The sequence below is a fragment of the Brachionichthys hirsutus genome, unplaced genomic scaffold, assembly GCF_040956055.1.
Source record: "Brachionichthys hirsutus isolate HB-005 unplaced genomic scaffold, CSIRO-AGI_Bhir_v1 contig_723, whole genome shotgun sequence".
Lineage (NCBI taxonomy): Eukaryota > Metazoa > Chordata > Actinopteri > Lophiiformes > Brachionichthyidae > Brachionichthys > Brachionichthys hirsutus.
The window spans coordinates 27961-52908 of NW_027180336.1; the positions used below are offsets into that span (position 1 = coordinate 27961).

Below are 24948 nucleotides of genomic sequence, written 5' to 3' on the forward strand. Positions count from 1 at the left end.
GAAAAGTGGAAGTTCCCAAGATACACTTTGGTATGACCGCCGGGGTGTTTGGCTCAAATCCCTGCATATTTACACAATATGCGGGCATGGATCGTCCCTCGTCGCTTTCTCAGCTGCGCCAAGGCGAGTGTCTGCATCCTGCATCCCCATTAAGACACACACACACACACACACACACACACACACACACACACACACACACACACACCTCCCCTTCTGAGCATACATTCTATTATAGTAGTGCATACGTGCAAACGCGGGACTTTGGAGCTGGTGGGTGGGTGGGTGGGTGGAGGGGGTCAAACGCTGTTTTGCAACTGGCTGTTGTTGGGTGTCTGTGGGGAGTTCTGCTCATTGAGGAGAAGCGTCGTCTCGTCCGGTCCGTTCTCCGTAGGGGCGGAGTCCACACCCAGGTCTGTGATGGCGGTGTTGCCCGTGGCGAGGGGGGAGGTCTGACCCATGGGAGCCATGTTGTGCCCACTCTCAGGGGACTGGGGCGTGCTGTCCAGACGAGACGCCATCAGGCCGTTCTGGTACTGGCCCCGCGTGACCTGCAAGGAACGAGGCGGTGTCAGGATGACATCAAACATGAAGCTCGCTTTCTTTTTTTTTTCCAGGGTACAACCTGAAGGAACATTTTAAATGCTAGGAGTCTGCTGTAATGCGATGTAAATGTTTAGAAGACTATATGGTAGCAGTACAATAGTTTTCAGCGGGGGACAGGCCTGGGGGACAGGCCCGAGGGGACGGGGGACAGGGGACAGGCCTCCGGGCTGAGAACTATTGTACTGCTACCATATATAATTCTCCGGTTATTAAAGACCCTCTAACCCCATGGAATAGTGTAATCAGAGGTTTCGGAGCGTTACACAACTTTCCCATATTTCAACTGTTTTTGTGTTGAGTCGCTGGATTAATAATCAGAATGAGCATATATTTACAAAAATCAATGACGTTGATGAGGTCCAAACGTAGATATAAACTCTGACTGTGTTCAATTGAAGCAAAATGTCAAAAGGGATTAGGACTTCATCACATTCTCTCTTATTAATGTTTTTAAAAAAAAAAATTCGAGGCCTTGCATATTCGGAAAATGAGAAGTTAATTCGACCGAGATTAAAATCTCACGACCAACCTTGACAAACTGCAGGTCGGTGAGGGCTCTAACGTAGAAGTCGGGCGTGTACTGCTGCAGGGGGGCGCTGTTGAGCTGGGTGTTGCTGCCGCTGATGGAGAGAGACTCGGTGCGGTCAGCTCCGCTCAGGGACGCCGTGCGGTTCAACCCACTGAGGTGGGACGGCGAACGGAACTCTACACACACACACACACACAGAGGGATGAATTAAACTAGAGCCAACAGGACATCCTGCTTGTATTCATAAAATAGGAAGCGGTGTTTCTCACTACAGAGAGTTGCAGTATGAACCTAACAACTATTTCTCAGTCATTCATGAATGAATGCCGCCATGATGCAAAAACACACCAGAGTAAGGAAGCCCTCATGAACACAATGTGCGGATTAGGTTTTAGGTGCAGGTTAAATCGATGATGCGACTGAATAGGACACATGAGCACGATGAAAGCAGCAACAGCAACAAACCAAAATCTGTGAGAACAGGCATACGGAGGGTTAATGGCGAGTTATTTCAAACGACTCCGCTGTACGTACCGCTTGTTTCACCATCACAACAGCGAGCCTGTTGCAGGTCTGTGCTCGTACAGATTCCTCACATATTTACAAAGCTGGAAGTATTTCCACCGGCCGTCAGCGAGCAGTTTAAATAAAGCTTATTGACAGAGGTGGAAGAAGATTCAACATCAGAATCCCTCAAAGTGAATTCCAAGGGAAGAATAAGTTGCTAAATTTAATCAGGCAAAACATCATTGTGGTGTAATTTTAGTTGCTATTACAGATTGATTCGTTTCTTTATCTATTGTTTGGCCAAAGAAAATATTTGATAAATAGTGATCGCCATATCCTGGCAGCAAGGTGACATCTTCAGACGTCGGTTGCTCAATGATACAGAACACTCTCATCCACGAAGCCAGGAACGGTTCATACGATGATACGATTGATCTTAACATCGTCTCCAGAGGGTTTATAGCGGCGAAGATAAAAGTAGAATCAACATCCAAGAGAAACCGCCGAAGATTGTCAGAACAGCCGTTGACATGTTCAGTCAACATGATGACATCATCACTACCGGTAATTACAGCTCGAATGCATCAGTGCAGTGGTTTTCCATCTCCATCACGACTAACACTGGCTGGCGTCGTCAAGATGTCGACAGGTTAGTTTTGTTGATTTCATCCAAAATAACACCATAATCTTACTGTATCACACACACACACATGCTCGTTTACCCGCCGTGTTATTACCGGTAGGTGAGAGTCTTCCAGCAGGGGGCCTCAGTGAGTCATAGGAAACTGTTTTACCTGGACAGGTCAACTAGTGTTAGCTTTCAACAGATTAAGCTAGGTATTTAATTATGAACATGCACGGCTAGTTCTTTAGCTAGTCGGTTAGGTTTCACTCCGTCATGCTGCGATCCTTGTTACGGTGACACACAAGACGGTGGACTTAAGCTCCAGCCGGCACCCTTCTCATCCTTTAGATTCAGTCGCCTTCATTTTGTTTTTCTCAAGGGATTTGACATTTGCTTGACAAAATAGGCGCTCAGTCAGTTTAGGTCATGCGAACTTCAGGATAAGTGATCTTTACAAGAGCTAAATCTAAATATTTGCATTAATCACTATGAAATTCACTGTTTGCATCACTGAAAAAGCAAAGATTTGTTTATTTCACACAGATACGAACTTCAGTGGCATCTCATTCTTAAACTATAGGATTTAGTATGATATCGGTCGACCCTTTGCAGCTCTGACAGCTTCACCTCAGTCATGTTGGAACATGAAGAGATCGCCAAACCGTTTCCTCAAAAGCTGAAGCATTAAGAGTTCCTTTCCCCCCCCAAAAAAAACAAGTGGGTTAATGTTAACGGTGCGGTATGCACCAAACTTTAGGTACTAAGCTTAAATAAAAATAAAAATCATCTCCGTTCGGTTTTTAATCAGAAAAGTCGCCGACTGGAACTTCATGAAATCAGTGGATTTAAAACAATCAATCTAAAGTGAGGCAAGTTAGTGACATCAAATGAAAATGGACAAGTGATGATTCCAATTCCAAAAACAATCCTCAGCGCACAAAAATCTCATAATGAAATGTTAATTACCAAAGCATTTTTATTGTCTTTATTCAAGAATGAGCGAGGACTGGGATTAGTTTTGTAAATGGACATTTTTATTGGTTGTACATTTAATGAATGATGTGCTTAAATGTCATGTAGTTTTGAGAACTCTGGTTTTTACTACGCCATGAAGGATAGGACAACCCCCAGCATGGTGACAGTGATCTTATATCTTAATACTCATGTAAAACACACAGAGCGAGAAACGACTGCTTGTCCTCTTGGAGGATATTCCCATCTCTGAATATATTTTGCTGTTGTCCTATCCTTCGGTATTTAAGACTTTAACTTCTCCGGTGACCATTTTCTACCCCGAAGTCTCCTACCAGTGGAAGAACAACTAATCTTGGCAGATGGGCTCTTTGATCAACCTTCTTCCTGATGAGTAACAACCTTTGTGTGCAAATGTGTCGGTACGTCAGTGAACGGCTCTGTCGTTCCCACATCAAAGACAAGCTCAGATTTTCATGTAGAGGAACAGAAGAAAATCCTGAGGCATTTAACAGACTAACATTTTTTTTTTCCCATTTTACTCCATACCTGCCACCACAGCATCAAATTGAATCTTCCTATCGTTCTTCAACTTACTCTTAGAAAATCGAATTCCTGATTACAATAAGACTATTGCGGTTTTGATGCATGCGTACCTGAATAAGAAGAAAATATAGTTCACACTTATTTCATTCATTTCAGAATAGCTGCTCTGACTCCCTCCCCAGCACCATCTACTCGCCTCTCTGCAATACTCATGCAAATAAAAGGTTGATTCAATCAAACCAGGTGTGACTGAGGTTGCAATGGTTGAAGAAAGAGCTTATTTGCCAAAAATAAATCTGCCCTTTAAGGGTAAATGTCTCACTCCTTATACTGAAACCTTTGAACATGCCTCCAGGGATGTCACAGCGTGCCTTTCACTCCGATGAGCACGACTTCAATATTTAATTTAAATAGCAGAACTATAATCTATCGTTTCGACAGGTGAAGTGCATTACAGGCTGTATTTTAGCCTTCTACAGATATCTACTGTTAGTGTGTGCGTAACATGTCAAAACTACATCTGGCTAATCATGAGCCAGGACTGCCCCCCCCCCATTCACTGTGTTAAAGGACCCAGACATGCCGGAGTTTACCTGGCAAACGAGAGAACAGAGAAAACCTCTTAAAGGAGAGGTGGCGCGGACGAGGTGCCACCACTGAGAGGAGAAAAGGGGGGAGGGGGGGGGGGGATAGGAAGCACGGAGGAGGGTGGATGAAGGGTAAGGATGGAGAGTGAGTGAGTGAGATGTTGGGAGAGCCTTTAAGCTTTGTATTATAATCGGCTCTTGGTGATGAGATCATAATACAACAGCTTTAAGTCCAGCTGTTCCCACCGGGAGTAATAATACATTTCTGCATGCGTCCATTAGACATGTTCAACCCGGACTGATGTTAATATCATGTCTGACAGTGGCTGGAGACACAGATCAGGGACAGGATGAGACAAAACCACTGGAAAGCCGGTGCAGGAACACAACATGACAGATTACAGAGTTTCAGTGTGAATATCGTTGGTCGGGTTCTGGTTACTAAGGTGATTAGATCGATCATAAGATGCCGGCGAGAAAGAAGGAAGGAGGTTAAGTCATGAAATCAAGCTTCCCAACTCGATCCCTCTCGGTGGCACTTAAAGCGGTCAGCTGCTGAGCATCGGATGAAGAAGATGAGAGTGTAAAACGGAATCAGCCAGACAACATCCGTGTATTTTCCTTGTGTTCGCTTTGCTGAGACGACACGTTCTGTACGTGACGGTGGTGACGTGCCAGGTGGAGCTGGAACGCCACCCGACACGATATCTTCACTGCAGCAATTTACACGCAAAAACCTTTATGAAAACAATACGGTGGCGTGTCCTAGTATAAGAGAACAGGCCCCTCCTCTGTGCTGTAGGGGCGGGGAATAAGATGGTGAGACAGCTTGAATTAAAAGTCCATCAGAGTTTATTACTGTCCAAAAAATAAGAAATACGGACGATCCACTATATAGCACTATTGGTCTGTATGCTTAATCCATAATCTGGGTGTACAATCCCTGTCACATATTTAGTAAATTTAAATGTGTGCTAGGAATCATTAAAGCAGTTTTTATTTTAATTATTAACCACCAAATCTGTAAAAGCCCTGATTTACTTTCAGAATAAACATCAATTCATGCTTAGAACATAAATTATTGCAGCGCTCCCAGGAGAGGCGTCTGTATTCTTAGATTTCGTCACTAGGTGGGAGTACAGAGACACAAACCTGAGAGGAGAGGAAGAGGAAGAGGAGAGTTTTTGAACTCACCCAATGTGGGAGAACTGAGCGCCATGACGCCATAGAACGAGAAAGGTCCCGTTTCAAACTTCATGTTCTCGTTACCGGCCTCCACCTCCACTCGTCCCTGGCAAAAAGAAATAAAAGTGCGAATGTGGTGTGAGAAACGACATCTGTGACGACAGCGCTCACATCGATTACCAATTCATTGGCTAACGGTTGCAGCTCTATACAGACCTAAACAATAAAGAACCGGATGGTAAAGTCTTGTAAAAATGGATAACACTGCCTTATCACCGTGACGTTCAATGTAATTGTAATTACACTCTTTGGCCTCTAGAGGGCAGTGCAATAACAGGATAGAACAAAGTGGCACATCATCATTCATTAATGATGATCATCTGCAGAGAGGCTGCGTTATTTGTAGTAGGAAGCATGTTTCCTTTGGCCCTGATTAGAGACCAGATTTCACTCTGTCAGGACTCGCACATTCTCATTTCAGTATGCGTGCATGAAAAAGACGCGACCAAATTACACTGAAGGATGAGGGACGGAGACATTGGAGTCAGAGGGGGGGGGGGAGAGAGGGGAGGACAGAAGGGGGGTTAAGAAGGCCTCTGTGTTGGTACAGTCAGGTGACATGAAACGGCCTGCTGGAATGTGTGAACTGCAGCAACAACACAGGACAGTTAATCCACAGTGCCATCCCTCCATCCCTCCACGCTGCTGAAAGTGGAACAGGTGGTAAAATAAAAGGGGGACAAACAGGGAGCTTTACTACAGCCAGAAGAGCCAAGTCAGCTAAATATGTTTAATCCCAGAATATGCCAGGGTGGACAGAGAGGATTCGAGCTTGAAACGACATTCAAAGCATCATGAAGAAATGTGGGGGGTTTTTCAGTGTACCATCCCATGTAAGGTTAAGAACTCATATCGCATCATTAGAGTTGGGACAAGAATAAAAACGTGTCTAATATACCGGTAATTACAGTTAAAAGTAAAGTTAGGAGTAACCTAAGTTTGAAGAAACATTTTTTCCGTCCTGATTTCATTGCAACCTCCTGGAATGAGCCGGTCTGACGCAGTGACTCTTTACCAACATGAACAATCTGCTATTACAGACACTTGTGCTATTTTAAGGCGTGTGCCAATTTAGGAACCCAGCTTGGATATAACAGCGGGTGGGGGAAGCGGCTCCCGTCTCAGATGTTGTGCTGAATTAAGCTCACAGCATCGACCCGCGACGCTGCAGCACGCAGCTCATACGAGCCGTCAACGCCGACCAGGAGCGAAGACAACATCAAGCCCGTCTGACTGCGAGGGATGATTTATGTTCAATTCAATTGGCCTGATCTCATTCCTCCCGACACCCCACAGGCGGATTACTCTGTGATTCTGTAAAGAATAAAGACATTCATGAACACAAACCCCTTTATTGCTTTCTGGGCTGGGGTGGGGGGGTACTGCCTTATTTGATCCATTTATTACTTTTTTTTGTCTATTGATGTATTTTCAGGTTGGTTGATAAAATGTCTTAACTCATGACAGCTCTTTATTTTATTTAACTGTTAATAATAACATGACAAATGAGAGGAGCACCTAAACACACTGTTCAGTTCAAGGCTTGTATTCAGCAGTGCGCTCTTAACGCTGCTAATTTCTGCTTGTTAATTTAACATGCTTTGTTGGAAACAAAAGAACATTTGCTTAGTTTCTCCAGAAGTAAAAACCTATCTTGTCACGTGTTCAGTCCAGATGTTCAGTCCAGATGCTTATTTTTGACCTTGCATTTTTAAAAGGTGAATCAGTGACAAACACATTTGCCTTGACGCGCTGGTCCAAATCCTTCCTGTTGAAGGCGTTCACACCTGCTGCGTGCGACCAGAGGCCGCCGAGTAGTCAGAGGTCAAAGGCCCTGCTCAAAGACAAAGTGTGGCTAAAGGAGGCGCAGACATTCACTGCAAACCTCTGACTAGTCTACTTGGACAAACTAACCACCAGCATATAATACAAGCACGTCTGTCTAGGATTGTTGACCTCCTGATGTTTCTTTTGTAATCCCACCTTCATTATTTGCTCTATCGTTGCGTGACTTCTTCCTTTGATGCTTGAAGCAAAGGTTACCTCTAGTCACCTCTCAATATATGGTCACCTCTGTGAGGAGGCTGCCACTGGCTGGGGTCAAATACTTGACCTGTAGAGCATGCACAGAAAAACACTCACGCATGCCTTACAAACATGCAGCAGGCTGATGCCTGGTGATTTTTAGTCATCCACGCTGCAGCATGGCAAGTTTTTTGGGGGAGGGAGGAGAGACAGAACAAAAACAGAGGGAGACGGGGGAGTGGTGTAAAGCCTGCTAGTCGTCCCGTCAGACCAGTTTTCCCAGATCTGCAGCCTGCGAACACTTTGAACAATAACGTGCAGCAATGTTAGGTTTTTTCCTTTAAAAAAACAAACTGAGACTGAGCAGGAGAGACTCTGCAATAAAACCTGCTTCAGGCTGGAATGCAGACAAAAACGCTGTCAGAAGGTCAGCCGATGAAGACGAGCAACACGAGTGTGCTGCTTGACAGTTGCAAACAACAATGAATTGAGCCGCACCTGTTTAACAGAAATACAGTCAGCTCCTTTATTTGGAACGAGATCCTCTCCTCTTACGTGAAATGTTCATCTCACTCGTTAGAAACAGGCGACACCACAGACTCCCAAAAGCCAATCACGCTTTTGTAATAATCTGAATGAAAATATGACGACAATTGAAATGACAAAGGATTATTGTTTGTTATTCCAGGAAATCAATCAAATCTAATCAAAACACACCCACACAGTAATTATAATATATATTTTTTTACATTGGATGATTTTCTAAATTTTATTTGTCAGTTCTTAGCTCATGGCTAGCTGCTTTTAAAACAAATTGTTAACATCCTTTACCCTGACATTTGATTACCTCGCCAAACCGTTTTCAAATCTCTAGATTATACTTCTGAATAGGATCATAAAATGAAGTATGATGATGCACATAAATGATATAATAAAGTGAAGTTTTATATATATTTAGGGTAAAAACCTTTGCAAACTCAGCCTGACTAGTGTGAAAGAAAAGGCTGAGACTTCAATAGGAACATCTACGAACACGGTGAAACCTGATGGCGAGCACGCTAACAGCCCCTCAGCCGATACCGACATTATGAGTCAAACACCGTCTGTCACCAACTTCTAACCCACCGCTGTGCTTCAGCTTCAAGTCCAGCCCGAGTGGGAGTTTACGGCGGCGTGTTTTTACCGGGACACGCGTCAAATGCCCACTGGAGGTTTATGGCGTTGTGATTCATGGACAATGTGAGCAAGAGCAAGAACTGCGTGTCCATCCATCGAGCAGCGCGTGTATTTTAAATGACCTCTTTGTGACCTTGAGCGATGATTCACCTGGATTGACTGCTAAGCAGGAAGGACGGACGTGTTGGAGGAGCTTTCAACCAATCAAGGTGAGTTCAGGTTCAGTCATCAAATCATTACAATAAATCCCTTAGCAAAATAAGAGCATGACTGCACTGCAATAAGTATAATTACAGTTACGGGTAATGATATTTTACTAGTGTAGATCTAGCTGTTTCGTTGCCATTACAATAACATAGCCACTAAACCATTTCTGGAGCTCTGACACATCCCTGTAATGAAGTCATGGAGGTAGAAACACAAACAAGCAGACAAGCTTTACAAAAACACTCAACATTTTAGCTAGATTATTAGTTGAAATCTTTTCATATAATAATCGAAAGAAAAATGCTTTTGTTTTTCGCTTTCAAATACTTCTAAATAGTCTGTGTTCTTTATTTTAACTGTCCGTCTGTCCGTCCTCCAGCTTGTATTTGTGCTAGTATCACGGTGTGTAGGGAAGTACAGTAGCTGTATCCCCAGAGTTTTGAGAACGTTGGAAGTAGAAAACAGATCACCAGGCTTTGCTCCCATGGACGTCCAAGTTAGAAGATGTTAGAAGTTGCATTTCCAGAGAGTGAAACTCCACAGTGGCGGATGTTGTCGCAGCCACACGTACAAGACTTAAGATGCCGGTAAACGGAGGAGATACTCAGACTGGCCATTCAGTTTGGCCTGCGTGCCACAGTAGTTCTCAATGAGGCGCAGCCATTTATTTGATTGCACACCGGTGCGTAACCCCGCCCACCCCCCCAAATGCAGGACAAAAAGTTCAACACCGGAGTTCTGTCTTGTTTTACCCACGATTCTCACGGAGACAAAAGAATAAACAGAACCACAGGAGGGAAAGTGAAGAGTATTCACAAGCCCAAATTATCTAAATTAAAATGATTACATTGAGGTGTGATTTGGACACACACACACACACACACATCATGGCTGTGCGTTTGTGTACCTAGTGTTTAGTGGTCGCTGAAGCCAAGAAACAGTTTCAGCAAAGTCATTATGTTTTTCTCTCTCACACACACACACACCTTTTAAGTCTAGGAATATTTTTTACTCTCCCTATGCAGACATTTTTCCAGCTCTCGCCCACAACAGGAAGAGCTGCTCACTAATATCTTCTGACTCAGTAATCCTGGAATGGAACAACGTCAAAGTTTCTCCAGAAGCCGAGGGAACCCTGTGAACGCAACCACCCACTGTGAGAATCTCACGGCAACTATAAACACGTAGGAATCACATCGCTCGTAAACCCAAAGTCTGCTGACAGTAACACACACACCTACACACACACACACACACACACACAGTACATTCCGTCTGCCAGGTTTTGGGAGCCTCTGTAAATCTCCGGAGGTGTTTTGATCCTTTATTAGTCCCACAACAGGGACATTTCTTATTGTATTTGTAAGAGGCGATCGACAGTAAGGAACTGAGAGTCTGCTCGTTAGACTAGTTCAAATGTCAGACATTACAATATGGAAAAAGCATTAAAATAAAGATACTTCAAGTTGTGACATATTTATTTCCTGCAAAGGAAGCTATACTTCAGTTCTAACATGCCATAAATTGTATGAACCTCCTTCAGAATAATAAGTATTCGTATTAAGAATAGATACCAGAACAACTAGTGCCATATAAAAAAAATAAAAATCTCTTCATTCTCCCCATTTCCAACCAAGCACTCCTGGAATGTAACAGCATAATAATGTCTAAAGGATAAATATGAGCGGCACACACAAATTCTAGACTCTACAGATTAACTACAGATTAATAATTCACAGTGACGTCTGCAGTGTATCTGTATGTACTAAAACAATATATTTAGTTTTAGTCCCTCTGTTCAAACTGAGTCATTGAATAGTTATCCTAATTTTCAGATTATTTTGAGAAAATTAATGTCAAAATATTTTTGAAAAAAGCTAAATACTGCTTCCATTTATATCAGAAATAAAAATCCCAGTGCATTCTTGACAGTCACAAATGATACCCGCATTCTATGTAGCCTGCAATGGAAAATTCCCTCCCTGGCGTGGCGACAGTAAGTGCCGCCCTCAGCGGATGATTCCACATGTGGGGTCTGTCCACAACCTCCTAAGTATCCGGCCTCCCACGGAGAAAATTTACCCGAGACCATCGGCAAGGAGAAAGTCGAAATGGTTCCCTGGATTATCGGATTCTGCTAATGACTGTTTGGAGACAATGACATTACAAACGCACGGGGAAAAAAACATCTGTGAAAGCGTGAGACGAAGACAATGAAATGTAAATTTCCCACCTGGTGGGATTTTAGTGCAGATAGAGCCGATGTTACTGTGTTGAGTGTGTGTGCGTACACAGACAGGAACCGTCAAGTGGAAGTGTGTTCGTGGGTTTGGACAAGAGGTGAGAATAGCGTCTCCCTTGACGACCGTCTTATATAATGCGGCTCAATAAAGAGAATGTCCTTCAACACCACCACTGTCCTTCCATTTGTCTGAGAGAGGTCACAGCTGTCTGCAAACTCGTTCACACATTATTAAGGAGCCGGCTTTATTTGGAAATGCCCTCCCTATTTTCTGATTGGCTATCCTTTACCCTGATCAATCTTTCCGTGCATCCCCGTGCTCCTGGGCTGGTTCCATTTCTGCAGTTTGCAAGTCATCATTCTGACTTTGGTATGATTGGGAGCTTCATGGAGTAAAAAGGGACACGAGGAACAACACATGCAAACAGCATCTCGATAGAAGTTTTGACGCTACATATTACAAAGCGGCTTTTGTCCCAGTTTTGCTGCTGCAGTCTCTTCTTCCCTAAAAGTGCAGGAATATTTATTTACCAAATAGTTAACACCAAATCGTTCTGGCTTGTGGATTTTCCCACTCTGTCCACACAACACACGCATATACGAAACGAGCAGGTTAGCGGCCATGATGGCTCTTAAACCTTATTTTGCTGTAGAACCATTCATCAGTGACCACCATAGGTTTTATTGTGTGATTAAGACTGCGCTTGATCCTTTGAATCATTTACACTTAATGCAACCAAATTCGGTTTAAGATTGACAAAGTGAAAGCGCTCAATGACTGAGACGTTGAGTTGGGACTGTGGTGTGACTCCTGCTGACCAACCTCCAGTACGTAAAGGGGTGAACTGCATGTTGACATATTCCTACATACAGCCGGACCTAGTGACCTAACACTTATCGGACAACCTTCAGACATCAGACATGCTTCTGACCCCTTCACTGTAAATCATTCACTTAATTGCTGTTAAAACTTTAAGAAAAGTTAGAGTCAATAAAGTCAATGCTTTTGATGTGATTGCTGTACAAAGAGTACACAACAAGCGCATACTGTATCGCCTTGATTTACGCTTACCCTTGATTTAACACGTTTTTAACGACAGTAAAACCATTTTAATTTCCCCATAGAGGTTTGACTTCTGCATCACGGCCCTCCACCAAATCTGAATCCTAAAGCCCTTAAAGTATTTGTAATCTCCTTACGAAGCTGACTGTGACTTTTGAACTCCCAGTGTTTTTAATACTTTCTTGATTGTTCAAATCAATACTAATGCCCCACGCACCTGCAGGATGAGAACAAAGTAGTCGACAGGCTTTCCTCTCTGGTAGACGTAGTGATGGGTGGAACGCTTTTCACTTTCACTGAACTTGATCTCCTGGATCACATCTGGATGGCGGAGGATTCGCAGAAGCACCTTGTCTGAGATCTGAGATGGGCTGAACAGACTCACCTCTGCCGGGAGAGAGAGGAGGGCAAGCAGGTACAGATTTACATTTAGAGTATTAACACGTTCTTATATGTAGATCAGTTCAAATGCAAGTATAACAAAACTACAGCAGAGTGCCAGGTACTTCCTCAATGTAAAACAATGACGGTGCCTTTTTCTGTATTACAAACATGACAAAGTAAACTGCATAGGCTTACAACAGAGGATAAAGTTAACAGATACATGACCCAAAATCTTTTCCATATAATTATCAGTATCAGAATCCCATACATGAAACTAAAAGTGGGGGGAACGACAGAGGGAGTTGTGCTTTGTTATATGCATTTTTAGTCACAGGGAAAAAAACATATTGCCAAGCGAGTCGCTCTAAAATAATGCAGCCCCTCTTTGCACTGACTCAGAGTATTTGTTTACAGATAAACTGACAAATTAATAAAACATGACAATGATCACAGTTGCAATGATATTCTTAAGAAATCAAAATCAGTCAGTGTTCTAGCAAAAGCCAAGTCCTCCATATGGTTCATGTTCCTTTAAAAAACTAAATTAAGTGCATCTTTTACATTCTGCATGGCTGGTTTGCTGCAATCAGGACTCCACCCAAGCTGAGAACAAAGAACACGGCAAACAAAACGCTGTGCAACACACAGTGAGAGGTGAGCCATAAATGTTCAGCGTTGTTCTCCAAAAGACAAAGAGATTCCTCTTACTCTGGTCTCGAGTTTGTGAAATAAGTCAACAAGTTAAACTGGTTCAGTAAAAAAAAAAAAAAAAAGATATCATGTTTGAGATTGTTTTTTTACTCAAAAACAAATCTACTGACCAAACAACATAGAAACCCTTTGAACTTATGGACTGCGGCATTCATTTATGATGCAGGAAACTCATGTCAGATATAATCTAAAAAGAGCCGGTTAGCGATCAATGATCTGAACCAGAGTAAAAAGGTAAACTTTAACTTCCACGAATTAAATTCCTGAGTAACGAACCGAGGCAGAAAAATGAAACGCTAATCGTGAGTCAACAAACAAAGTCAACACACGGCGGCGTTTTGCCAGCAGAGCAGTGGAATTTGGCTCCAGCGTCTGAGACCAGAGGTGCTACGTAATGCTAGCAACAGCTAGCGCCACCTGCTTCTGGCAGTGTGTCGGCCAACTCTCTCCACACTACACACACTGCAAAATGTTTCCGAGTGCTTTGCAGCAGCGTTAAGGGATGGCGTCCAGTTGGCTCAAGCCCAGTGTGTTCTCGTGGCGCTGAGCAGAGGCAGCGGTACTGATTGGGTCTTACATTTAGACCTGCCTTGCTCGTCAGTCGGGAAAATTCTCAAAATCCAACGTGCCCGTCAGTCAGTGGGCATAACGGTGTTGCGGCTACGCGACAAAGCTGAATGTTCACATGCATATTTTTAAGTTACAAGCTTAACCTACCGGATGTTTTAGCAATACTATCATGATTGACTGACACCTGCATCGGACCTTTGCTCACCTGTAGCCAGGAAGCGATGGGCGGCCAGCAGCAGCTGAGGAGACACCTTCACTTTGGATTCACTCTCATGCTTAAAGGCAGAGAAGTCTCTCTTGTTCTTATTGGGGGCCACCTTTTTCCTTGTTCGGTTGTCCACTAAACACAGATGTGCAGAGATAAATAATTCACTGACAAAAATACAAAGAACCTACATTAAAATATATGTTCACATAAATAGTTTTTTTTAATGGAATAACAGAAAATATTCTTCTTAAAAGTATTATTATTGTTTAACTAGATGAAAACAGTCTTGCCTGTACTGCAAGTAGTACATAAGTTCACAAGATACTGCAAATAGAAGCAAAGCTGGACTCACTGTAAAGGTCGGATTCATCCAGAATCTCTGACTTTATTATCTCCTCGATGACGTCCTCGAGAGTGACCAACCCCACGACCTCGTAGAAAGGGTCACCCTCGCCCTCGTTGTTGACCTTCTGCACAATGGCCAGGTGGGACTTTCCTGTGGCAGAAAGACAATCAAAAGAGGGATTTTCAGGCGAGCGCTCCATCAGTTCATCACAGACAGGTTGAAGGAGTTCATCTTGTTCGCCGACCGACCGACCACACCGGTCATCGTTTGCCCATTCAGACACAAACGTTTGGGATCCGTTGGTTGAGCACAAAACCTCTGATGTTCCCACGAACCGCTCTATAACCAGAGTTAAAGCTGGCCAAGCATCTTTATCTAGTATCTACCATGTCTACATATCAGTCTAGTGAACGCAGGGGTACCGGTACTACAATATACATTTAATCCAAGTACACATAATTAATATGCATTGTGTACCACCACAAATGAAACAGCCACAACACATCACTAGTTTAACTTCGCTAACGGTGTATGAGGTAGTGTTTTTGATCAACTGGATTTATCAGACTTTATGGACACAAACAGAAAAATGACGTGGAGAGAAGACAGAGCAGACAGCCGACCGCCAACGTTTGCTCTTTGCTCTGCTTTAAATGGACATTTCACTTGGACAGGGTGGAGACACATGACTGAACATGATGCAAGGCTAGGCTGATGAAACCACATCAGCCCAGCCCAGCCCTAATGCCGACCTATAAAGTCATCTCTAACACCAATCAGATGGAAACTGTGAGCTGCATTGCTCCTGATGTAAGTTCCTGATGCGTTTCTTTTTTTTTTGTCATTTCCTGCTCATTTTTGCATGCGAGGTAAATATTCATAACACCGTCTCACCCTCGTTTTTTTTTAAAATCTTTATCAGCATACAATTTGCTCTAATTCACAGCTTTTGTTTCTGCTGGTGCCGCAACATCCAAGCATAGCATGACGTTTTCCATCTTTGAGAGCAGCTCTGGTCTGAAAGTAGCCCTGTTACTGTGTAAAAGTTGTTACAGCTGGGGTTGGGTCTGGACTTTGGCCATGAACGTTACAGTATAACACAAAAACACACATATGCGAACTAAAGACACACACACGCACGCACACACCGAAGTGCAGATGGACAATGGGCAGCTGCAGACTGTGTACAACCTCAGCTATCTGAATCATTAATAAAGAGATGGAGTCACTCTTAGGACATATGCCCCCCCCCCCCCCACCCCCAAACCAAACAAACACACAAAGCACATATAAGTACACCAACAACTTGTTAGCATGGACTGTTCAGGCTGACTCATTCCTATATATAGATACATTTTATTCTCACACTTACGAAAAATAAATGGTGATTGGACTTCTGCACCTTCAAGCTGCTACATGAGGCCTCACACTCACCCATTCACCCATTCACCCATTCAAACACACACCCTAAAGTCAAGGCAGAGGATGAAACAAGAGCAAAGAAGAAGTACGGGCAGAAAAACATCATCAAACACTAAACACCGTTTGCACAGATCGATGAGATAAATAAATGCAGAGTTGCAGCAGGAATGGCATCTGGCCTAAAAAATTAAACACGCAAACAACCTTAAATAAGAAGGTTGATTTGTTGAGATTTAAGAATGGCTCATACGACCAAAAATCACAAGATCAAAAGCTATCAGTGTTCTGTCTTTGTGTGTGTCCTTGTTGTCTGCCTTTGTGTCCTGGCTAAGTGGACCCTACTGGCACAATAACTAAAAACACACTCCTTACATTCCTGGTTTTACACCAAGAATAGACACTTTGAGGAATCAGTTTCCCACAGAGCTGGAATTAAAGCGGAGTCTGTGACGTGGGGCAGCCGTGCTGTGTATTTAGTCTGGACACATAACTATAGCAGGTGAACAACAATCACTGCGTACGAAAGAGTCCAGGAGATCATCGGAGCTGATTTATTTTGTGTTCCCAACACAAAATAAATATTTAAAGACAAATCATTGACATGACATTCGTAGGAAAACGAAGCAGACCTCTGACTAAGCATCTAAGCATGGACTTCCATGGGATTCAGCTTCCCGCACATTGCAGACAGGATGCCTCAGGGATTTAACCAGATGACAATTGATGGCTGACTTGCTCTGAGAAAAGCACAAAGCTCCGTGCGAGTCCCAGGACCGTCATCGACAGCCATAAACGAAAGTCAGTCTGTAAATGTGTAAACATGATTCAGCAAAGAGCTGTGCTGACCTTCACACTGTTAGCGGTGGTAACTGAGTCCTGTTACTGAACAGTCCTGGTTTCTGACCCCCCCCCCCCCCCCACACACCCCCACACACACCCAAACCAGCCTTTCCCTGTCCTGACAATCCACCGTCTGCTTTTACTTCAAACCTCTGAGTGCATTCATTAGGAGATCATCCTTCACTCCAGACAAGATCCCTGCAACAACAAGGTGTGTGCGAGAGAGAGAGAGAGAGAGAGAGAGAGAGAGACTGACCCCTCCCTGCTGTGCTGAGTCAATATTTCAGAGGAAGTCTGACCCGGGGGGGGGGGGCATACTTACCCCCAGTTACCGGAGAGTCACTTCAATGTCTGCTGAGTACACACACAAAATGACACTAACAAACACAGACACACACACAGACACACACACACACACACACACACAGACACACACACAGACACACACACACACACACTACAAGAAAGTTCAACCCAGCACACGCTGCTTCCTGACCCACCAGCTGAGTCTACAATTAAAGCCCCCAGTCAGCCCGCTCCCTTGTGTCTCCGGCTGCTGGTTTTCAGTGTCTGAGTGCAGTGCAAGCGTTCCAGACTCAGACACAGAGCACACACTCCTGCTACTCATCAAAGTTAGAATACGACACGCCAGGAGAGACCTGCGCTCCCTTTCTGCAGCTACAGGGAGCCGAGTTCACTGTTGTTGATGCCGCTTGGCTGAAATGTCCTAGAATGTTTTGACTCATCTGATCTAGTAACTATATACACACACACTTGTAAACACACACACACCCTGCTGCTCGTACGGTAATTCATTTGATGCATTTCATGGTTCACTTGAATCAACCGCAGACCTGTTTGCTGTGTCGATTCTAAAACAGACAGTCAGAATCCATTTTATCTGTTTGTTTGTTTTTAAGTCTATTTCTTTATTGCTTCTGCTGCACCCTGTTGTACTGCTTTTAATGTCTGATGTAAAGCACTTTGAATAAAGTCGCCTTGCCTAAGAGAAAAGGTTTTCTGTTAAAACAGGAAGCAAGAAAAATGCTGCCCTTCGAAACAACCACTAAACTCTGCTGAGCTGCAGCTTCTCGTTTCTCAGTGAATATTACACCACATTAGAGACAATGTGAATCTGTCCGTGCCGTATTTCAGTTCGGTTTCAGCCGATTATCGTCACACAACTTTTACTACGCGATTTCTTCATCCTCTGTTACGTGTACTCGTCGGTGCTTTACTAGTCTTTGGACTCGGTTCGTAGCCGGACAAGTGACCTTCCAAACCTGTTTCTCTGCGCCCTGGCTGCTCCTTTAGCAGCCTGCCAGCTTGCACACGTGTTGACATGAAACATCCACTGGCTACAAAAGGGTGAGGATGATGAGTCTGTATGGGAAAGGAATGCCGGACGCATACCGCCCGTGCACAAAACACAACTGGCCAGCCACATATCAGCGGTGCTCGTCACTGCCACGGCCTGCAAAACACGCACACTGTGAGGGCAGGAAACAAAGACGCAAGCGCATACGAACACGCGTACCCCTGTGCAAATACAATCCAAGCAACCAAAAACAAAGGCCTGGGGTGCGGAACCGGCCAAACTCTTCCAACCCGTTTTAAAGCTAAAACTACGGCTGATGCTCAGACTGAAATATCGATAATAACAAATCTTTTTCAACCTAGAAGAAAGTGAAAACAGGATTAACTCAACATTCGCTCGACAATCTGAGGAATTCATTGTCACGGTGCTTCATAATGCTGCAAACAGGCCCGTGTGGCGTCCGGAATCTTGTATTGTTTAGTCAAAGCACACTGTCAAGTTAATGTTTCCATTTAGCCGCTATTATATTCTATACATTTATCACAAATACCTTGTGAATCACATCTTCTGGCCTTTTTGGGTTGATGTAGAATGAAAATGAAGAAGCTGTTTTTTGGTGTCGGTTTCATATTTTCAGACACCCAGCCAATACGATTGTACGATTACACAAAGCAGCGAGTAGCGAAAACCCAGTTGGAGCTTGATGGCTGCGTCACCCTGTCGTTCCTGCCGAGCTGCGCCCTCCTGCTGACTGATATCGCAGCCTGGAAGTGTTGATGCAACACAAACATCACATGCACACTACGCTGAGGTGACTGCAGCCGCACCATCAGCACTCGAAGCTACAATGGTGGCACAGGAAGAAAAGAAAAAGGCAGCCGACTCGAATGGAGAGAATCAGAGAGCAAAGTGATCTCCACACGATACCATGAATGCATCACTATACTAGGTGACATGTTTGAATTCAGCATGAACGCTGAGTGCTTGCTCAGAAAAACTGAAAAAAAAATCTGCTAACTCCATCCCTCTCCTAAAATACGTGTTACAATCGGTAAATGCAGAGTAGCATTTCTCCACCGATTTTCACACAGCACATTTGAAAATGTAGCAGAAACTCAAGTCACTCCAGTCTGAAATGAAAACGTACACTGTGCATATAGAAGCTTTACTTTTTTAAAGATGATTCCAAAATTAAAGAAGAAATAAAAACGTTTTATGCCGAAAATAAGACATTTGCCACAGACTAAAATCAATCATGTCGGTTGTATGAAATCAGAGCACAGTGGAGATGAAAGTCAGCTGATGGACGACATTTACTCTGTGACTCACCTGAGGGGTTGTCTCTTAAAAACAGTCAAACGCCCGTTGTCACACAAACACACAGACGCTGTTCAGAGCCGGCTGTTCAGTTTTAGGTTCAAAACTAATTAAAAACAAAAACTAGGAGGCAAAGTTTATTTTAATTTTGTTAAAACTAGAACTAAAGAGAGGGTGATGAGGGGAGAGAGAGCGACACATCCATCGCAAAAAAACGAAAAACCCAGAAGCGTGGAGATTCTGGTCCACCCTGTGACAAAACTCCTGTCAGGCTGAGGTCGGGTAATCTTTTACCGGCATCTGCAAAACTCTGTTATTGAACTCTCAGAACTGAGCTCACAGAGAAACTAGCATTCATCTTAAAGACTCGGGTTCAGCCAGGATTTAAGTTGAAGGATGCGTTCACAAATCAGATTAGGTTAAAGTTGGATTAACAGTTCAGGAATGTAAGGCATCCTGGTGCAACTGCTGTGGAAATGCAGTCTAAAAAGTGTGTACACAAGGAGTGTCACCCATGAGGTAGAAGAGGTGTGTTTGATTGTGAGCGTCGGGGTACAAAGGTTGAAGAGGCTTACAGAGAAGCAGCAATAAAGACTGTCAATAAACAAATACACCAGAGACAGACATGATCCAGTCCCTTTATGCTCACTGCAGCAGGTGCATTGCAATTCAAACATCCCACTCACCTCACTGAGTGACAGGTACACTGTAAAATATGCAGAGAAACCCAAAATGTATTGCTGTGTATTAATATCACACAGGGATGTGTCGCAATGAAATCTGGCAGAAATAAAACATGACTGCACAGATGCAAGAAACAAATTATTTATGAATGGATTTACCTGACAAAAATAAAATATGAAATGTCACAGATGTCCTGAGCTGAATTGACAACCTCCAACCGACACTAAATAATTCCTATCCTCACTCACCAACTGTCTTCATGATAAACAAGCTCCTGCTTTACTCCTGGTAGGGGTAAATGCTGGCAAAACAAATGGGCAGGCACAATGGTGGAACTCGCTTATCACAAGTCAAAGCAAGGCATCAGGACAAGGATGGACAGCACAGTCCACAGCAGGATGGACAGCACAGTCCACAGCTGGATGGACAGCACAGTCCACAGCAGGATGGACAGCACAGTCCACAGCAGGATGGACAGCACAGTCCACAGCAGGATGGACAGCACAGTCCACAGCAGGATGGACAGCACAGTCCACAGCAGGATGGACGGCACAGTCCACAGCAGGATGGACGGCACAGTCCACAGCTGGATGGACACAGTCCACAGCTGGATGGACACAGTCCACAGCAGCACGTTTTGTCAGCAGAGGCAGCAAATTAGATATTAGACATGCAGAACAAAGCCATCATGTCAAAGACGTGCTCGCATTCAAGATTCAGGTTTTCGGGGTCAAGCAGCCACATTATGAGGGTCAAACGATCATGGGACAATTGCTTTTGGGTGCAGTAGCATCAGGAGGACATTGGTCTGCCGCGGCAGAGTGTTGTGCGCCGAGTGCCGACCGTGGTAAGCGTGACTGGGTCTTAAAGGACGGGTGGGCTGGTCCAGATAAATCAGGAGACAAGCCATAAAAGCACAAATAGAAGACGAGCTGGTCCATTCCTCCATCCATTTCCTAAGCAGTTTATTCATATTTATTTATGTTGTATAGAATTTCCTTCAGGATAAATACAGTCTATCTATCTCTGCACTATTTGCTCACAGTGGAACCCAGATACACGGACAGAGCCTGTCCTCCATGTTCTTGATCATTTGTAGTTATTATTTATTTGTCGTCAGAGACCACAATGAAGTAAATCAAGTGTCCAGCGTGCGTGGATTTAAATATTCTAACAATAATCCTGTGAGATATAAAATAATTGTACATACACACATATATATATATATACACTGTATGAATCTTACATGAAATGAGATATATCATTTTTTTTTATCCTGATCTTTCAAATAATAAAATAATAAATAAAGCTGGTTTTCTCAAGTATTTTTTTTCCTAATGTCTTTGACGTCTGAAGTTTTACTTCCTGCAATGAGAGTCACTACAACATTAAAGTTTCATCTCATCTAATAAGGCCACAGCGTCGAACTGCTGAAAGGTCACATCGTGTTGACGGAAAAGGTCATCGGGTACACAACAAACACACGCAAACACACACACACTGAGGCAGGAGCATCAGGATACACGGCGCCGATACCTTTCATTCCAATCTATTCAGGACTAAACATGCGGCTCCTAAGTTCAACGCCTTGGCTGAGAGTAAATCTGAGTAATGTAGCGCACAAACTAAAGAAACCTATGCGTGCACACAATGCCTCAGTTGGATTCCATCACCATGGTAACTGATGCCGAGCACCGACAGAGAGGAACTTTGAGAAGCGAGCGGGGAGTCGGGTCAGAGAGGAAGCAGGCGACTGGAGTCGCAGCATGGAGGCCGATCCTCTGGGGTAGCTGTTTAACTTAGAGTACATCAAACACGCAGAAAGTAATTACTGTACTGCATGTTCCTGTTAAATAGCAAAGATCCAAGCACTAAAGATTTCTCAACACACTTGTTGATGGATGAATGCGTGTGTGTAGCCGGAACTGGGAGATTTAAAAAGCAGCCAAATCAGAAAAGTGTAAAACTGCTGGACTTCAAACCATTCATGACAACAACCAGACCACACGGGGAACTACCGTCACTGCCCGAGGATTTCAGCCGTGAGAGGCTGTCTCTATCACAATAACCCGCACAATGACGGGAGTACCGGTAATCACAAGCGCTTGGAGAGCGACGCTCCAGAAAGACCATCGATCCGTCACTCCTCACTGCTCAGAGCGGAGACGCAGTCAGCTTGTGTTTGCCTTCTGTCCGTGACCTTGAGATGGGATGCCTGAGAAAGGAAAAATAAATCCCAGTAGGGGACGACGCCAGTGCGTGCACATCTGTGCTTGTGTTACGCGTGCATGTGTGCTGAAGGAGGAGAGTCAGCAAAGCAGGAGAAGGAGAAAGAGAAGCGAAACCCGGAAGTGTTTCTGACATAAATTTAAACCTGCTTCCCAGCAGCGTTAAATGAATAGCGCCTTAGCTCCTTGCCTTGTTGTCTGCTAACTTTAGAGCAATGCTAATCATACAAATGATGTCTACACGCCAACAGGAGAGAGACTTCCCTGCCTCTCGCTGGCTTGAAATGTAAACCTATGATCAGTCGCAACACAAAGGAGCCTGAGCAAAAGGCCGCGTCCTAATGAACGGTTGAGACGCATAATAATCACGTCAATTATTACGTAACCACCTCATCTTTAGAATCCATGTCATTCAAACAAACAAACAAACAAAGATGGCCGCCGCCTCGGGCCCATCAAGGCAATCTGCTCTGTGACGCGACGCGTCAGGAAGCGTTTCCCTTTCTTCACAAGTAGTTGTATTTGTAGACGATGCTCAGAACGCTCCACTTGTCGTCATGGTGATATCTGCGCTTCTGTCTTTGTTTTACAAACACAATCGATCAAGGCATCAGATGACAGACGCTTATCTATGTGCTTGGCCAACGGCTGAAAGAGGTCAAAGGTCAGGCTCGGCTCTGACCTCTCTTTAACAGATGTCAGGAAAGTCCTCCTTCGTAAAGAGGCACAATCAAACCAAATCCTCTGAGCTTGATAAGTAAAACGAGGATCTGTCGTCACCGGGTGAAGGTGCCTCGAACTCGCAAAATAACACGTGAAAATCCCCACAAACCTTTCTTGAACTCCTCCAGCATGGAGTCCAGCTTGGTGTCGTGGAAGACGAAGTGGACCGGGTGGTTGTAGAACTTGGTGATGGTCTTGAGGGTGGTGCAGTCGTCCGGGTCGACGAAGGCCAGGTCCTTGACGAACAGGACGTCCACGATGTTGGAGCGCTCGTGCTCGTACACCGGTATCCTGGTGTAGCCGCTCTCCATGATCTCGGACATGCTGTTGAAGTCCAACACGGTGGCGCTGTGGATCATGAAGCAGTTCCCGATGGCCGTCATGACGTCCTCCACCGTTTTGGTCCTGAGCTCCAGCGCGCCTTGGATCATGTTGAGCTCCTCCTTCACCAGGTCGTTGTACGGCTCGGTAACTTTCAGCATCTCCACCAACTTCTCCCGGTTGTACACGGTGCCGATCTCCTGGCCCAGCGCGCAGTCCAGCAGCTTGCTGATGGGCCAGGACAGCGGGAACGTCAGCAGCATGAACAGCTTGGTGACCAAGATGGTGTTGGCTCCCACGGCCAGCCCGTGCCGGGAGCACAGCGCCTGCGGGACGATCTCGCCAAAGATAACAATGCCCACCGTGGAGGCGACCACGGCGCCGAAGCCGGAATTGGTGAGGTCGTCCAGGAGGATGGTGAGGGTGGTGTTGACCAGGACGTTCCCGAGGAGCAGCGAGCAGAGCAGGTAGTTCCCCTTCCTCCGGATGGGCTCGATCTTCCGCGCGTACTTCTTCTCCTTCTCGGTGCCGCAGCTCTGCACGATGCGGAGCTCCATCGGGTCCAGCGCCATCAGCCCCAGGTTGAGGCCGCTGAACATGCCGGACAGCACCAGCAGGAAGGCGATGATGATCACCTGCAGCCAGATGGGAAGCAGGGACTTCTTCTCCTCCACCACCCGCAGCCTGCCGTCCACGTCGTGGAGCAGGAACCAGGCGGGGTCCTTCTCCTCCTTGCCCAGGACGCACAGGGCGAACACCTTCACCACCTCGCTCTTCCGGAGCTGCTTGATCTTCAGGCTGATCGCCCCGGACGTGTTGTCGTTGCTCACCTCCATGGACGGAGACATCACTATGTCTTTCGTTAATTCGGAGCAAGTCCTGTTTAGAGGGAGGATGATTGCGCCGAACGCGTCATCCTCCTTATCACTGGCGTAAAGTTCCGCGAAGCCGATCAGCTTCCAGCTGTCTGGAGACAAGTGGAGTCCGTAGAACCTGAAGACCGCGTCGCTGCCCTCGGTCACCTGGATCACGCCTCTCTCCGTGGTCGCTGCCGGAGCGTCGCACTTCTCCAGCCTCATTCCGAGTATCCGGGTGCTCCCCCTGGACTCCGGGACGCCCGCGTCGGCCTGCCTGCCCGCTAAAACGCACCAAAATAGCAATAGAGTTAGCGTAAACCTCCGTCCGCTCGAGTCTATCGCCATGTTTGTTTCGCTCTCTGCGAACAGGGGAACTGACGTCACCTACTCGTTTCCACAAGTACGCCCCCCTCATTTGCATACCTGCATGCCTCTAATTCAGCCAATCAGCAGCGTGAACGTCATTCATAAAGAAATTGACAAAGCCCCCTGAGTTTAAAGTTTTAAGGCGTTCTGATATTTCTTTCTTTAAGGTCGACGAGCAAGAGTATTTTTATTTTGTATTTTTTAATTTGAAATGTTATGCCTTTAAATCCTGATTAACTAAAGGATACTTTTTAGGCTATTTTGGAGCTCATACATTATTGAAACTGAATTTATAGGCGCTCATTCATTCATTCATTCATTCA

At 44.8% G+C, this 24948-nt stretch overlaps 1 protein-coding gene across 1 annotated transcript; it reads right to left on the reverse strand.

Annotated features, from left to right (window-relative positions):
* Positions 1 to 299: 299 nt before the first annotated feature.
* LOC137913594 (metal transporter CNNM4-like) lies at positions 300 to 24604 on the reverse strand. The gene is made up of 9 exons (XM_068757237.1): positions 23191 to 24604; positions 14556 to 14699; positions 14201 to 14335; positions 12548 to 12717; positions 5567 to 5663; positions 4379 to 4441; positions 2365 to 2436; positions 1136 to 1311; positions 300 to 551 (listed from the first exon to the last, which is right to left on the reverse strand). The coding sequence occupies exons 1-9, from the start codon at positions 24602 to 24604 to the stop codon at positions 300 to 302; spliced, it is 2523 nt and encodes an 840-aa protein (XP_068613338.1).
* Positions 24605 to 24948: the final 344 nt, after the last annotated feature.